Here is a 15,265-nt window from a genome sequence, read left to right on the forward strand (position 1 = left end):
CATAGGAAAAAGAGAGAGAAGATATTCAGCCACCTTGGTTTGGATGAAGAGCGGACAGATTTCTTGTTTGAGTTTCAAGATTGTTTCTCTGAAACTTTACCAAAGAAAACTCCACCCGAGAGACCCGCACACCATGCCATAGATATTGTGCCGGGTAATGGCCTTCGGAACATACCACTGTATAGGGTCAATGCTGCCCAATGGAAAGAAATATTAAACCAGAAGGACGAGGGAAATCTTGTTTCTCCCCATACTGTTCACCAGTTCTTTTGTTGCAAAAGAAGGATGGATCTTGGAGAATGTGCATTGACTACCGTGCATTTAACAAGATCACAGTGAAGTGCGGGTTCCCTATTCCTAGAATTGATGACATCCTAGACACACTGGAGGGGTCTTCCATTTTCAGCCGCATTGATCTTTAGAGCAGGTTGTTAGAAATTACCCAACAAAGGGTACGCACAGCGGAAGACTGATAGTAATGCCCATGATCTCACACAGTGTGCGTGTGGGGTGTGGAATCACAATAATGTGCATAGATGTGCAAGCCAGTAAATAGACAATGCTCAGAGACAAATATAGAAGCAAGACTTTATATTTCCGTCCGTCCACAAAGTAGGACAGGATACAATACCAAAAGGTTCTCGTACTAGATGTCAAGCACTTCTAGATCTCTGAGCCCGCGTGCTCCACCTCGAGCAAATGTAGACTCTCTATCTTGAGTGTTCTTCTCCACCTTACTGCCTGTGAATCAGCCTAGGTGGGCAGCACCTTGCTAGATCAGTCTGCAGCTCTCTGTAGGTCTTCTTCACCTCCTGGGAGTAGGTCCAAGAATGCCTTAACTCTGTTCCTGTCTGCTGCAGGTTTGCTGCTCCAGAAGATATTGATGATCACAACACCGTGCTGCCCTAGAAGACAGCCAAGGTCCAGCCTCTAGGGAACTCAGTCTACAGCACACCTTCCACTCTCCTTCACCCCCAGTGTGAGGCCCAAGGGAGTGGCTTCAGGCTGCTCCTGTCTGCTCCTGTTCTTGCTGGATAGGTTGGATAATTTATGAGGCCCAGGGCCTCTCCTTTTATAGGCCCAAAGGCCTGCCCCAAAAACCAACCAGCAGCCTCAATCTGGCTGACCCAAAAAGGCCAACCAGGCTGCTGCAAAACCGCCCTAAACGGGCTCTCATAACCAGGGCCCCTGGCCCACACAACTAGGGCTTTTGGCCCTCACTTCAGGGGCTGATGCCCTCTTATATATGCAGGGTCCAGCCCCCTTCTGCCCTGCCATTTTCTAGGCATGGTAACCCCCCCCAATGTTGCACCTCTGCCAGGCCCTTCTCCAGCACCGTACAGTTCCATACACCCTGCTGATGTCATTGTGCCCTTCATAGGGCCCTGTTGCAGTCCGTACGCCTGCTTTGCAATTCCGTCTTGCCATGTCAAATCCAGGGCTTCATGCCCCCGCCATCACTCCTGCACAAGGTCTCTTGTGCTGTCCAAATGACAGCTCATGTGCTGCCCATGTGGCAGCCCCATTATCTCCAGGTCTACCTCCCCCATGCTCTCCTCATACGGGGGCTTACAGATGGGGAGGTGACCATTCCAACACAGGTATCACCAGATCCGCATGAGACCAAAAGATGTGCACAAGACCGCTTTCAGGACCACATTTGGGTTATATGAGTATCTTTCCCTCGTCCTGCACCAAACACCAAATTTGGTTCAGCTAGAATTTAGGGAGAATCTGGTGTCTGGTGCAGGACAAGGGAAATCTTGTTTCTCCCCATACTATTAACCAGTTCTATTGGTGCACAAGAAGGATGGATCTTGGAGCATGTGCATTGACTACCGTGCGTTTAACAAGATCACAGTGAAGTACGGGTTCCCTATTCCTAGAATTGATGAGATCCTAGACACACTTCAGGGGTCTTCCATTTTCAGCCGCATTGATCTTAAGAGCAGGTATCACCAGATCCGCATGAGACCACAAGACCGCTTTTAGGACCACATTTGGGTTATATGAGTATCTTGTGATGCCATTCAGGTTGACCAATGCTCCTGCCACTTTCAATCGTATGATGGACATGATTTTTCCAAAAAACGGGTCTTTTGTGTGAACATTCTTCGATGACATCATCTTGTTCTCTAAAAGTGAGGCAGAGCATCGAAAACATTTAGTGATAGCGTTTGAAGAAAACACAAGCTGGTCATTAATGCGAAGAAAAGTGAATTCTTCATGCCAAAAATTCACTTTCTTCACCAAAGATGGAGTTTGGATGGATCTTGCGAAGGTTGAAGCAATTAGAAATTGGCAAATTGGCCACCCCTCAGGAACATTCATGAAGTATGAAGCTTTCTTGACTTACGTCCGTACTACAAGAGTTTTATTTGTTACTTTGCTGATATTTCTTTTTGTCTGCATGCTTTACAAAAGAAAGGGGTATCCTTTCAAGTTTCAATGGACTACAAAGGAAGTTGCATCTTTTGAAGAGCTGAAAGAAAAGCTCTGCTCGGATCCTGTGTTAATCTTGCCGAATTTGCAAAAACCCTTTGTTGTCTAGTGTGTTGCCTGTGGGAACAACATTGGAGGAGTTTTTATGCAGAACGGAAGCGTAATTGCATATGAGAGCAAGGTGTTGCAGGCTGCTGAAATGAATTTTCAGATTTATGAAAAGGGAATGCTTGCTATATAATTCATGCCTTGTCACAATGGAAGCACTAGTTGTTGGGTGCTGATTTTTATGTTCAGACATATCATTCTTCGCTGCGGTATTTTCTCACACACAAAAAACATGCGCTGGGCAAATTTTCTCTCTATGTTTCATTTTCAGATTGTGCATGTGCCTAGAAATAAAAATGTAGTTGCTGACGCAATATCCAAGAGGCCAATGCCTGATGCCGTATCAAAGAAATCACAGGTTTCTACAATTTCTATTGCCTATCATGATGAATTGGATGCCATGAAAGAGCAATATGCTACAGATGACGACTTTGCAAGAATATATGATCAGATATCTGAAGGGAAAAGGAATGATCATTATGCCCTCAGAGATGGTTTTGTGTTGATGCATGGCCGTTTGTGTATTACAAAGCACTTGCGGGCCAAAGTTATAGCTGAAAGTCATGTTACAGCTTATGCAGGACACAAAGGAATAGATGCAACTCTGGAGGCCATTGAGCACTTCTTTTACTGGCCAGCTTTGCGCCGTGATGTTGACTCGTATGACACAACATGCATCATCTATTAGAAAGTTAAGTATGACAAGCAGAAAGCACCTGGACTGCTTCAACCACTCCCTATTCCAAATAGATCATGGCAAAGATTGCCATGGACTTTACTTTTTATCTTCCTCGTACGCCATCAGGTCATGACGGTATCTGGACCATTATTTGCAAGTTCAACAAATAGGCTCACTTTATTCTAGTGAGGAAGAAAATTACAGCAGACCAGATGGCAAGGCTTTTCATGTCTAATGTTTACAAATACCACGGAATGCCATAGTCTATTGTTAGTGATAGGGATCGCAGATGACAAATCTCTTCTGGAGAGGAGAATCTCTCCAGAGGACTCGAGAAAAGCACAAGAGAGCAGCCAACTGTCATCGTAGTGAATTGATATTCAAAGAAGACGATTGGGGAAGCACGGCTCAAAAATAAGAAGGGCAAGCTGTACGTTAAGCTTGTGATGAGATATTATGGTCCCTTTCAAATCTCAAAAAAGATCAATGATGTAGCTTACACGCTGAAGCTACCAGATCACTACAATCACAATGCGTTCCATGTGAGTCTTTTGAAATCATTTCAACGAGATGTGTCAAAAAATATGCCTCCTGATGAACATCCTGAAGTTGATGAAATCTTGGTTCCAGAAGAAATTCTGGCACACAAGGAACGCAAGGTAAGAGGTAGAGTTATCCGCAGCTATCTGGTTAAATCCAAAAATTATCCAGAATAAATGTGCAGTGGATGGAGGGTAAACTGGCAGATTCACCTCAATTGTTGCAGCTCTACCTAGAGGCTTTCAGCTTGAGCCGAGTTGGGGCTCGTTCAGGCTCAGCAGAGCATGTGTCTAGAGCTTAGCATAATGCTCAAGAGAAGGGTAGGACCTCCATTCCCTTGGTTCAAACCACTCCTGATATCTTGAGGTCCCTTGGTGAGACTATCGGTCTCACCCGAGGCACCGCATATCTGCCATTGGACTCCTGGATCAGTGTACTAGACATTGGGAGTTTTTCACTCAGTTGCAAAGGAACTTGGCCATTAACACGAAATATGGTTCAGCTCTGAATCCACTCCCTACTCCTGCTGGCAGGATCAGCATTCTTGCTCCTTCTCGTACATGCCTTTGCTTGACCCACTGCAAGCCATGTGGGGTATCATGCAACCATGCCGGTGAGCTACATAGTGGAGCTCAATATTGTTAGAGAATAGGAGGGAATGAATCACTCAAACCTCCACCCAAGATCTCTCCAACTCTTACAAACACTCAACTCAGATAGATGATCGCAGATGCAATAACCACTCACTCAAAAATAACTTGGACGGAGAGAGAGAGAGAGAGAGAGAGAGAGAGAGAGAGAGAGAGAGTATATTCATCCACCGGATGGTGGGCAGAAAAACAGCTCACAGGGAGTAATACAAAATACAGCAAAGTGCTGGAGAATACTGAAGGACTCTCTCTCACACAAACTGCTCCAGAACTGAGTGCACAGCACAGCCTTGGAAGGAGGCTTTCAGTCTTGCACTGGATGCTGGAAACAATGAAGGAGTGGGCCTTTATATGCACTGCCCAGGCCCCTGGGGTTGACCGACCAGCAGGGTCGGTACCCTGTCTGGTGGCCGACCAGGTGGCCCTAGAAAACCGACCAGGGTTGGCCTTGGTCGGTGGCCCTGGTTGGGCCGACTTGGCCTGCCACATGCCCCTATTTAAGGGTGCCCTGTGCAGCCAGTCTGCGCATATGCAGAAGCCTCCAAGTGAGGCCTAAGGCCCCTTAGTTGGCTTTGGACACTGTGCTCTTGGCTGCTGCTCATCAGCCTGCTTCTGGACTCCTTGCTGCGGCTTGGGCTGGTGCTATTGAAGTGGCCCCTTTATAGGCCAGCTAATTACATCTATATATACCTAGATGAATCCAAGAACATTCCCAAACTCATCCTCTAAAAACACAACATAGTGCAGTTTCAATCTCATGATAGTCACTCACAAGGTTAAAACCATAAACTCCATCATGCATAGCAGGGACAAGCTACTATGACATCATCAGACAAGTTGATTCTGACGGACCTAAATGACCTTATCCTATTGGTTACATCATCAGACAAGTTGATTCTAACAGACCTAAATGACCTTATCCTATTGGTTGCATTTTTGGGTGTTCAGATATAGGCAAAGAAAGGATGTTCAGTTTCTATGGATCTCCTCCAAACAAAGACCTAAAACTTAGGAGGGTTCCATTGCTGCAATGTGTGCAGTGTGTGTTTTATGGCGTTGCCCAAGGGGGCATACTACTGTTGCTTCCCTGGATTAGTGCCGGCACAGCAGCTTTGGTCATTAAACAAGTTACATGTAGGCACTGATCCCACTTCCAAACAGTAAGGCTAAGTCAAAGCATCAGAGAAAACAAAGAAAATACAACACTAAATGTTTCAACTTTATCAAATTCCAAATGCCTAGCTCTCTAAAATGATACACTAGGGAACACACTGACAAAAGCCATAGAATGATCAGACCAATAAGTACAGAGATATACCATGAATGCCAACCATCGCCAGCCCCCAATGAGGACCGCCCAAGAATGACAGAATAACTGCCCCATATAGTGCTTGTGCTTCTATAGGATTTGCAGACAAAGCCTCCTGAAACAGTCCTTCACATGCAAGGTTCACCTCTTTTAGCAAAGCCAGCAACATGTTTAGTTTTTATAGTTAGCATTGTTCAAAAAAGATAGCATCCACTTCGTATAGAAATCACTGGCACGCATAGATATATCAACATGCTACATTTAAGGTTTCTCCCTTTTCAATCTATTCACGCAAAAAGCAAGGGTTGAAGACAACTCACTGGCAACGGCAAGAAAGACGGAAACGGTGGTGTTAATGCAAGAAACGGTACAGCTCCAGCAATGCCCAGAATCATTGGCAATGAAGGGGCCGTTGCTACACTAGCCATAATTTCTCGGAAGGGAGTCGGTCTTAAGTCTTGATCCTTAATCGACTGTTCATTACTAGAGTTGCCCTGCAAAAAAATTCCACCGACGTTGGAATATAACGGATGGTAATTCGCACATGACCACCAGAAAGCGCATGCCTTAAATGATCCTGAAAGGCAAAGGTACCTCTGACGCTGAGCTAGGCGCAGACGTGCTAAGGAGTCTGCGTAACTTGAGAGAGGAAGGCTGGACGTTCGTTGCAATCTAGCAAATGATTCCAAGCTGGTCAGAAAAGTTTTCAAGTTTGGATATTTTTTTCCAAAGGATCTTCAAAATCCATAGTTGAAGATCTTGTGAAAGTTTTGCATTTCTAGAGACTGACTAGTAAGAAGTCGTACCTGGTGTTGAGCCATTCTGGCGAGGGAGACGACAGTGGTCCAAGAAAAGCTATAGGAATGCGGATCCGATGGATAGACATGGAAAGGGGGGCTGCTGGAGATGGAAGGAGATGATGCAACAGGGTGAGGAGGCAAAAAGGGAGGCAGCAAGCGAGGACGGAAACGAGGAATGCAGCGCTTAAGGGCAACTATTCTCGTCGCCATAGCCAAACCTACGGCGAGTGTTGAGGGTTGTTGGTTAAGTAGAACCAAGGCCTTGCTCACGTGTCATGCAGGGGTGCCCATTTTGCTCCACTTCACCGTTTAAAAGTGATTGTCTCTTCCTCGCACACGGACATCTCGTCCCCCGTCCAAGGGGTTGCCTCCTCTGTGGACACTCTCTCATCTCTCGATTTATGGTGGGCCCGACCGTCGAGACATATGGTTTACCGTCCGCCTAGGTGTGTATAGATCCCCATCTAGACGAGATTGCTCATGTTACACCAAAAGCGTATTGCAATTCTACACTCGATGAGCTATTGCACCAGAGAATTCATAAGACTCTAAACACTAATAATGAAATGGAAGTGCAAGTATCTATTGTTGCATGTAGAGGAGACAAACAACCAACGCCACCGCACTCCTACGACAACCTTATTAGTAAAACACTAGCTACAAACTTCACCGATCTCATAGCAACAATGAGCTATTATAGTAAAAGTCGGAGGAGTTGCAGTTGTCACACCAAGCTTGCCCATAATAGTGAGCTGATTTTTCCATGGAATCTGCAAGAGAATGAGTCATTATGGTCGTCTATCAACCTCTCCACCAGCTCTACATACATGGCTTCTTATGGCATCGCATGCTCAACCCAGGTGAGGTTTGCAGTCCTCCAACACCCCCCTCAAACTGAACAGGGGCAAAAGGCATGAACCATGATAGAAAACCACCAACACGAAGGCACACAAACACAAAGTGCTCCTTCAAAAACAAAGGTGTACAAAACCAAACCGAAACCGCACCCCCCTCGTTAGATAAGTGAAGGTGAGCAAAACAGTTTTCAGAGGTTGTTTTTTAGCCTTGCTTTGGACCCAGGCGTGTCTATATCCACTCTATGAAGGGGGGTTTAGGGGGGGGCAACGCCGCCCCTACTATCGCCAAGGAGTTCCAAGGGGGCTAGCAATACCTATTTAGAGCCCCCTTGGCGAGTATTCAAGGGCAATGCCTCGAAGCCAAAAATACATGAAAGTTAGTGCGTGAGTTGTGTGGTCAAGATTGTAAAATAAAGGTGTGGCTCATATAGCATGAGAGCAATGGTATCTTCTCACTAGCAGAATAAGAAAAATGCAGGACTAGCTATTTCTCTGTGGACCTAGCCAACACGGGGTGAACCACATATATGAGTCTCTCCTTCTCTTTCATTCTATGCGCTTTTTGTATTGTGTATTTTATGCATTCCGCTTCTCGCATTGTTGCTCTGTTATTGTATTGCTGCGAATACCAAACAGTTCGATATAGTCATCCAAATGCATCTAAGCGTAAACAAGCAATTCATTTGTGTTCTTCCAACTAGCATGTACAATTTTATTCATGGAGCCTTTGGGATGCCTAGTCTCTTCTTCTTTGTCTTGCACGTGTCCATGATCTCTCTTATCTCGAATGTCAAGTTCTTATGGCTACCTTAAAACTCTATCCTGTTTAATTTGTCGCCATCATCACCCTTCCAAGAGGAGTGGATGTACTGATTTTCTTTGGCTATTGTTGCCAAAAACTTCATCTCTCCAAGCATTGTCTCAAAAGAGTGGTGCACAGATCGGGATGACGTACAACAATGTTGCATATGTGTGCTAAATGCTCAAATCTATGATAGAGATAGGTGTCTTCCCCATAGAGAGGAGTCCCCATGCAATAGTGGGGTCCCCTCCTCTAAAAGATTGAATCAACTCATCCATCCTATGTGAGAGGAAAGATCCGCCTGTTATGGCATGTCAAGTGACATGAGATCCATTGTGCCTCGAGTGTTACTAGGTGTCCCAAAGCCCGGTAACATGCCACGTGGGATCCATCTGTTGGCACTCATCATCAAACTATGGGTTTTGAGGCATCTTCCTAGCTTGGGGGCAAGCTACAAAGTGAGTCAATCTGGTAGCGGCATCTTGAACCACTCATACTAGTGTGTCTAAAGTAATTGTGAAATATGCATCATCTCCAAGGGAGGTCAATAGGCCACAAGATAAATTTTATTAGTGGACACGGCTTCTCCATTGCACCAAGGATAATAAGTTATGCTAACTTAGTGCATCACCATGAACTTGATTATAAGTGATTGGAAAACTTCATTCATAAACTGTGTACCTTAATCATTGACAAACTCAATTGGAGGGCCATATCTGTAAATGAATGATTTACCAGGCAAATACCCTTGAAGCTGCTCTCTCTAACTCGACCCAACAATCGACTAGCTCCTTTGCTCCAAGCCTCACCGACATTCCATACAGTTAGTGGATCAGCGAGCCCAACTGACCCTCCACAAGCCCACAACACCCTCCTATGCAGCCAGCTCATGACCAAGGTGATCTAGCGCGACCCGACCACAACTCTCCACAACTCTAATCAATTGTGAGCTAGCTTGGCACCACGCTCCAACCTCAATCTATGCGCTCTATTAATCCTTGCCATCACCATTCAGAGCGCCACACCATATCCTGCATCGCCATTGACGTCGTTCTCCGTTTCTTTGCAGTTCCAAGGTCTCACCTTTGTAAAAAGCCAGTGGCAGGTAAGGTTTAATCGTGGTTCAGTTAACCCAATCTTAGTTAGCCAAGGTGTGGTCAATAGTATAAGTGATAGAGATGGCTGGTTGAGGTAACCCTAGTCAACAAGTGGATAGGGTTGGTCAAGCCAAACCTTGGTCAGGTTAACCCACAGCTGGGTTACCACAAAGAACTGTGGTCAATATTTTGACACGTGGCATCTTATCCTTATCTACCACATTAGCATCCCTAGGTCCCAAGCCACATCATCAATTGACTCATCATAGCCACATCATCTGTTGACCAGTCAAAGTGCCACATCATCCTTTGACCAATCAACCTACCACCTCAATAGTGCCACATGGCAGTCTCCTGCAAGCACACAGTCACTCTATAGGCACACTTTGCATTGCATGTAATCCTCTTGCCACCTCATCATTGCTCCACTGGCACATCCCTGCATGTGACCCTGAGTGCCACATCATCATTGAGCACTTTGCACCCTTTTTTGCCCCTCCACCTAGATCAAGCCGTATCTCTTGATCCAAGAAGAATTTGAGGATGCTCCAAAAAGAAAAATCGCTCGATTTTTTGTGATCTACGTGCTCATCACATCATCTGCACATTTTGATGCAAGTATCACTCACTTTTGAGCCTCGATATCAAATCCACTTCCTAGCCTCTACATCGATGCATCTGACCCATCACATAAAAAGGCTGGGTCAATCGATGATTTGATTTCACACACATATGCCATCATTGTAAAGCCTACTTAGCTATTTCAGGGCATTTTGCACTTTATTTCAAGCCTTGTAAAGCCTCTTGGTGCTATTTCTGACATCATTTGCAACAAGCCTTGTAATTCAGATCGGATTATATATTGTAGTTCTACCTTCACCAACACTTCAGATTTCACTTGATACAGTCAGTGTTTTTCAGTTGATTCAGACAATGATTTTCATGACACTTTGAGTACGTTTCTTACACCATGTCTAACCTCAATTTGGAGGCATCTGCTAAGCTAGACAACTCCAATTACGGCACATGGAAATACTGAATGGAGACCATTCTTCTCCTTCAGGACAAATGGGAGTATGTCGATGGATCTACACCTAGACCATTGATGGTCCGGCCAATTGTAGCTCTACTCCATATGTTGTCACGAGGTTGTCACAGCACCATCAACGGGATCTACAGCAGGATCTCCAGCTACACTAACAATTTCTGCACCTGTAGCAGATCCTACCATTGCCCAAGCATAGGCAGAATGGGATAAGAAAGACAAGTATGCATATCATCTGATCAAGCAGAATGTGCAAGATGTCATGCTAGGACAGCTCGACACCGTCAAGACAGTCAAAGAAGCATGGGATATGTTCGCAGCTCTTTGCGAGTCCAAGAACACTTCCAAGATTCTCACACTAAGAAACCAAATCAACCAGAGTTTCTACAACAATAGCAAAATCGGTCATGCTTATGTACTCAGAATCAAAGACTACAACAATCAACTCGCAGTAGTAGGAGAGACCATGAATCTAGCAGAAATGGTTAAAGTCATCCTGAATGGACTAGGAGAGGGATACGAGAATCTAGTCTAGAGTATTGCCATCCAACCGCAAATTTCGACACAAGAAGAACTTCAGTTAGTGTTACTTGGTGAAGAACTCAGGACATAAGCCATTCATGCACGCAAAGGTTATTCTAATGATTCGTAGCTTCAAATAGAAGCAGAGGTAGAGGCATTAGCAACAAAATCAGCATCAAAGTTAGAATCAACATCAGGATCATCCTCAGCAACATCAGAATCTGCAAAGAGGAAATCATTCCAATCGATAAAGATTCCAAGGATGAGGGAATGCATACACCAATGTGTCTAAACATTCAGTGCAATTACTGTCATAAGTTTGGACACTATGAAAGAGATTGCCACAAGAGGCAGTATGACCAATGCGGGCAAATCCAGTAGCAATTGATGGAATTTTCGCAGAAGAGAAAATAATCATGGTGGACATCCTAGTCACAATCATTATGCAAATGAACATGGGAATATGTTTCTTGCAAATGAGGAAATGCAGAAGACTGATACAGTGTATCTAGACACTAATTGCAATCCAAAAGAGGATTTCAACTATCAAGTTGACAAAACAGATCAAGATACTGGGTACATTAATAGTGGTGCATCATCTCATATGACAAATATGATTCACAGAGATGAAACCATTAGAAAATCAAAAGAATGTCATCTACACAGTAGATAATACACCGAATCCAGTTCAAGGGACATGCGTTATCTTTATGAACAATTTCACTGGTATGAAAGGATTGGTGAAAGATGTACTCTATGTTCCGAAGCTCAGCAATAACCTCTTGTCAGTAGCACAAATGACGGAACACAACTATCGAGTCATCTTTGACAGAGATGAATGCATTATCAGAGACAAATCTAGAAGATTTCAGAGTAGGAAAAGGAGTCAAGGAAGGACGCTTGTATAGAATGCTAGCTACAGTACCAGATATGCATGCCATGTTAGCTCAACTGCAATAGATGCCACTATCCACAAAATGGCACAAGAGATATGGTCATGTCAATTTCAAGAGCTTGCTAGATCTCAGGAATGAGAATATGGCAATTGGGATTCCTAAGCTATAGTTTCTTGGCAAAGTTTGCAAAGCATGCTGCTTTGGCAAACAAAAGTGAACCAACTTTGGCTGAAGCACCTCTTGAGCAAGAGGTATTCTTGATTTGATACATACACATGTATGGGGTTATGCCTAGACTCGCAGCATCAATGGTTCACTTTACTACTTGACTTTCATTGATGACTACAATAGATATTGTTGGGTCTACTCTCTAAAAGGTAAACTTGAAGTGTTTTTCAAATTTCAAGAATTTAAAGACATGGTAGAAAACCAGACAGGCAGAAAGATCAAAGTCATGAGATCAGACAGAGGACGTGAATACATGTCTTCAGCATTCATGAACTTTTGCAGAAGTCACAGCATTTGAAGACAATTCACTTGTGCGGATACTCCTCAACATAATGCAAGAGCTGAAAGGAAGAATGGTACTTTAGCAGACAGTGCTAGAGTAATGCTTAGTGAGAAGCATCTTCCGAATTAGTATTGGGTAGAAGCAATAGCCACGACAAACTATTTGCTTAATTGGCTTCCTACTGAACCGATTCAACGTATGACACCTTATGAAGCATTCACTGGACATAAGTCACACATTGGGCATCTCCGTATATTTGGTTGCATAGTATATGCCCACATACATGATGATCATCGCAGGAAATTGGATGCGAAGTCACATAAATGCATCATGGTTGGCTACAGTGATGAAAGCAAAGCATACAAGTTGTATGATCCCATCAACCACAAGGTCGTTATCTCTAGAGATGTAATCTTTGATGAGGAATTGGAATGGAAAACCTCCAATACATAGGAGATAGATGCACCGATTACTCACTCATCTACAAAAAAGGTTGATGAAGAAGAGCTAGAATTGCCAAAAATACCCAAAGTAGAGCCACAATAGCTTAGACGGTCCTCTAGGAAAGAAAACCACTAGCCAGATTGACATATGCCCAAAAAGGCAAAGCAATTTAGGTTGAAACCACAAACTATGCTCTTATGACTACCATCATGGCTACATAAGAGCTAGTGTACTTTGAAGACGTAGTAGACAAGCCAAAATGGCAAACTACTATGAATGAAGAAATGGATGCTTTGTACAAGAATAATACTTGGGAATTAGGTGACCTTCCACTAGGAAAGAAGGCCATAGCAAACAAATGGGTATACAAAGTGAAGTACAATCCAGATGGAAGTATTCAAAGATACAAATCCAGACTAGTTGCAAAAGGATTTGCACAAAAATATGGTCAAGGTTATGATGAGACTTATGCTCCAGTAGCAAAGATGGATTCCATACAGTTCTTGATATCACTAGCAACACTCACAGCAGATGGAATGTGTACCAGTTCAATGTCAAGCATGCATTTCTCAATGGTTATCTAGACGAGGAAGTCTACATGCAAAACCATCAGGTTATGTTGAACCAAGAAAGGAGAATCAGGTTTGCCATCTTAAGAAAAGTCTCTATGGCTTAAAGCAAGCACCCAGAAGTTGGTATAACAAAATCGACAAGTATTTTGCTGATCTGTGATACATGAAATCCAATGCAGGTCATACTCTCTACTTCAAAGTTCAAGGGGAAGACATTACTATTGCATTTTTGTACGTAGATGATCTGATTTTGTGACAAGAAGCAAGGATAGCTTCATCAAGAAATTGAAACAAGACTTATCTGCTGCAGAGTTCGACATGAAAGATCTTGGACTTATGCACTATTGTCTTGGTATTGAGTTCTGGAGAGATTCAAATGGCACCTTCATGAGTCAACTCAAATATGTTGATAGTCCTCTAAAGAAGTTTCATATGGCAGATTGCAAGATTGCAGCCACTCCCATGGAGTAGAGTTTGAAACTTACTAAAGATTCAAAAAAGCCTGCAGTCAATGATAGGTACTACAGGCAGCTCATTGAATCTCTTATATATATGACAATCACACAACCAGATATTTGTTGTGCAGTAAGTCCACTAGCATAGTTTATGGCAAATCCAATATAGTCTCATTGGAATGCAGCCAAAAGAGTCTTGAGATACATTAGAGATACAAGATAGTTTGGGATAGAATACAGAGGAAGTCATCCATGGTTGCATGGATACTGTGACAGTGACTATGCCGGAGATCATAAGACCAGGAGATCCACACAAGGATATTCATTTTTCCTTGGTCAAGGTGCTATATCATGGTTGTCAAACAAACAATCAACTGTTTCTTTGTCTTTGACTGAAGCAAAATATAGAGCTTTCACTACAGGTGCATGTGAGGCTATATGGCTCAGAAGAGTATTGTCAAAAACATAAAACTTTGATGAGTCAAAGCCAACAACAATATACTATGATAACCAATCGGCTCAAGTATTGGCCAAGAATCCAATATACCACTCTAGGACAAAGTACATTGATGTTAGAGAGCACTTCATCAGAGAAAGAGTGTTACTTGGTGACATCACACTGCAGCATTGTGATAGCAAAGAGAATGTTGCAGACATCTTTACCAAACCACTCGGTAAAGAGCTTTTCGAGAAACATCGACAAGCTCTTGGTTTGATGCAAAGGAAGGACTTTCCCATTAAAGAGGTGTGATGGAATGTAATGTTTAGTCCTTGTTCAATTCCCCATAATCATCATCTTGAGGGAAGGCCTACTTCATGATGTTGATTTTGAGGGAAGGTGTTGAGAGATCATGTTCGACATCATGTGATCATATGTGCATAGCATTAACCAATAGAGTGCTATAAAGGAAAGGGTTAGATGACCTAAACCCTAGCCCTAAATGCATTTGTATATATTCTACATTTTCAACCAAATCTAGTGTACAGTTAGTCATTTGTGGTGTCCTCTCTAGCTATGCCCTCTCTCCTCATGTCCACCCTTCTCCTCTCCCCTCTTCATATTTTGTCACTCTTGGCTTTCCCTCTCCTCTTGCGTGGTGATCTACCAAAATTTAAGAGCATAAGTTCTCTATGTAGTATGGGTCGTCTAGAATGTGGAAACTCCACAACAAGTTGACCAAGATGGACGGTTAGCTTTCATAACTACTGTTGTCACTCTTGATGGCATATGCACGTGTTTATATTTGATTGAGAGGAAATTCCAAGAGCTAGGAATGTCTTATTTCTTGCATATTGCTATTTATATGAGGGATTGTTAGGCTCTACCAATTTGTTAGTGTTTCTTTAGACTTTGAACCCTTCCTTGTATAGAGCTTTTGTTGTTTCCTCTTTTTCCATTTGGCTTTTAATGTACACTACAATTTTCAATCTTAAAAAAGAAACAAAACATGTGGTTTGTAGTACAATTAAAAAACCCAGATACAAAAACTAGCTAGCTATTGCTATGGGTAGGTTGCTCATGGCCTATGTGTAAAG

General features: G+C 43.2%; 1 protein-coding gene across 1 annotated transcript in view; it reads right to left on the reverse strand.

The window, feature by feature from the left end:
• Positions 1 to 6,819, reverse strand: part of LOC147900152 (uncharacterized) — a 50,523-nt gene extending 43,704 nt beyond the window's left edge. The window contains exons 1-4 of the mRNA XM_087377455.1: positions 6,535 to 6,819; positions 6,323 to 6,400; positions 6,049 to 6,222; positions 5,738 to 5,843 (exon numbers count right to left, since the gene is read on the reverse strand). Coding sequence (XP_087233581.1) covers positions 5,738 to 5,843; positions 6,049 to 6,222; positions 6,323 to 6,400; positions 6,535 to 6,738 — 562 coding nt within the window. The 5' untranslated portion in view covers positions 6,739 to 6,819. The remainder of the gene's footprint in view (positions 1 to 5,737; positions 5,844 to 6,048; positions 6,223 to 6,322; positions 6,401 to 6,534) is intronic.
• Between the last annotated feature and the right edge of the window lie 8,446 nt (positions 6,820 to 15,265).

This window comes from Dipteris shenzhenensis, chromosome 7 (assembly GCF_047967505.1).
Source record: "Dipteris shenzhenensis isolate YYH24624 ecotype China chromosome 7, Dip_SZ_1.0, whole genome shotgun sequence".
Classification (NCBI taxonomy): domain Eukaryota; kingdom Viridiplantae; phylum Streptophyta; class Polypodiopsida; order Gleicheniales; family Dipteridaceae; genus Dipteris; species Dipteris shenzhenensis.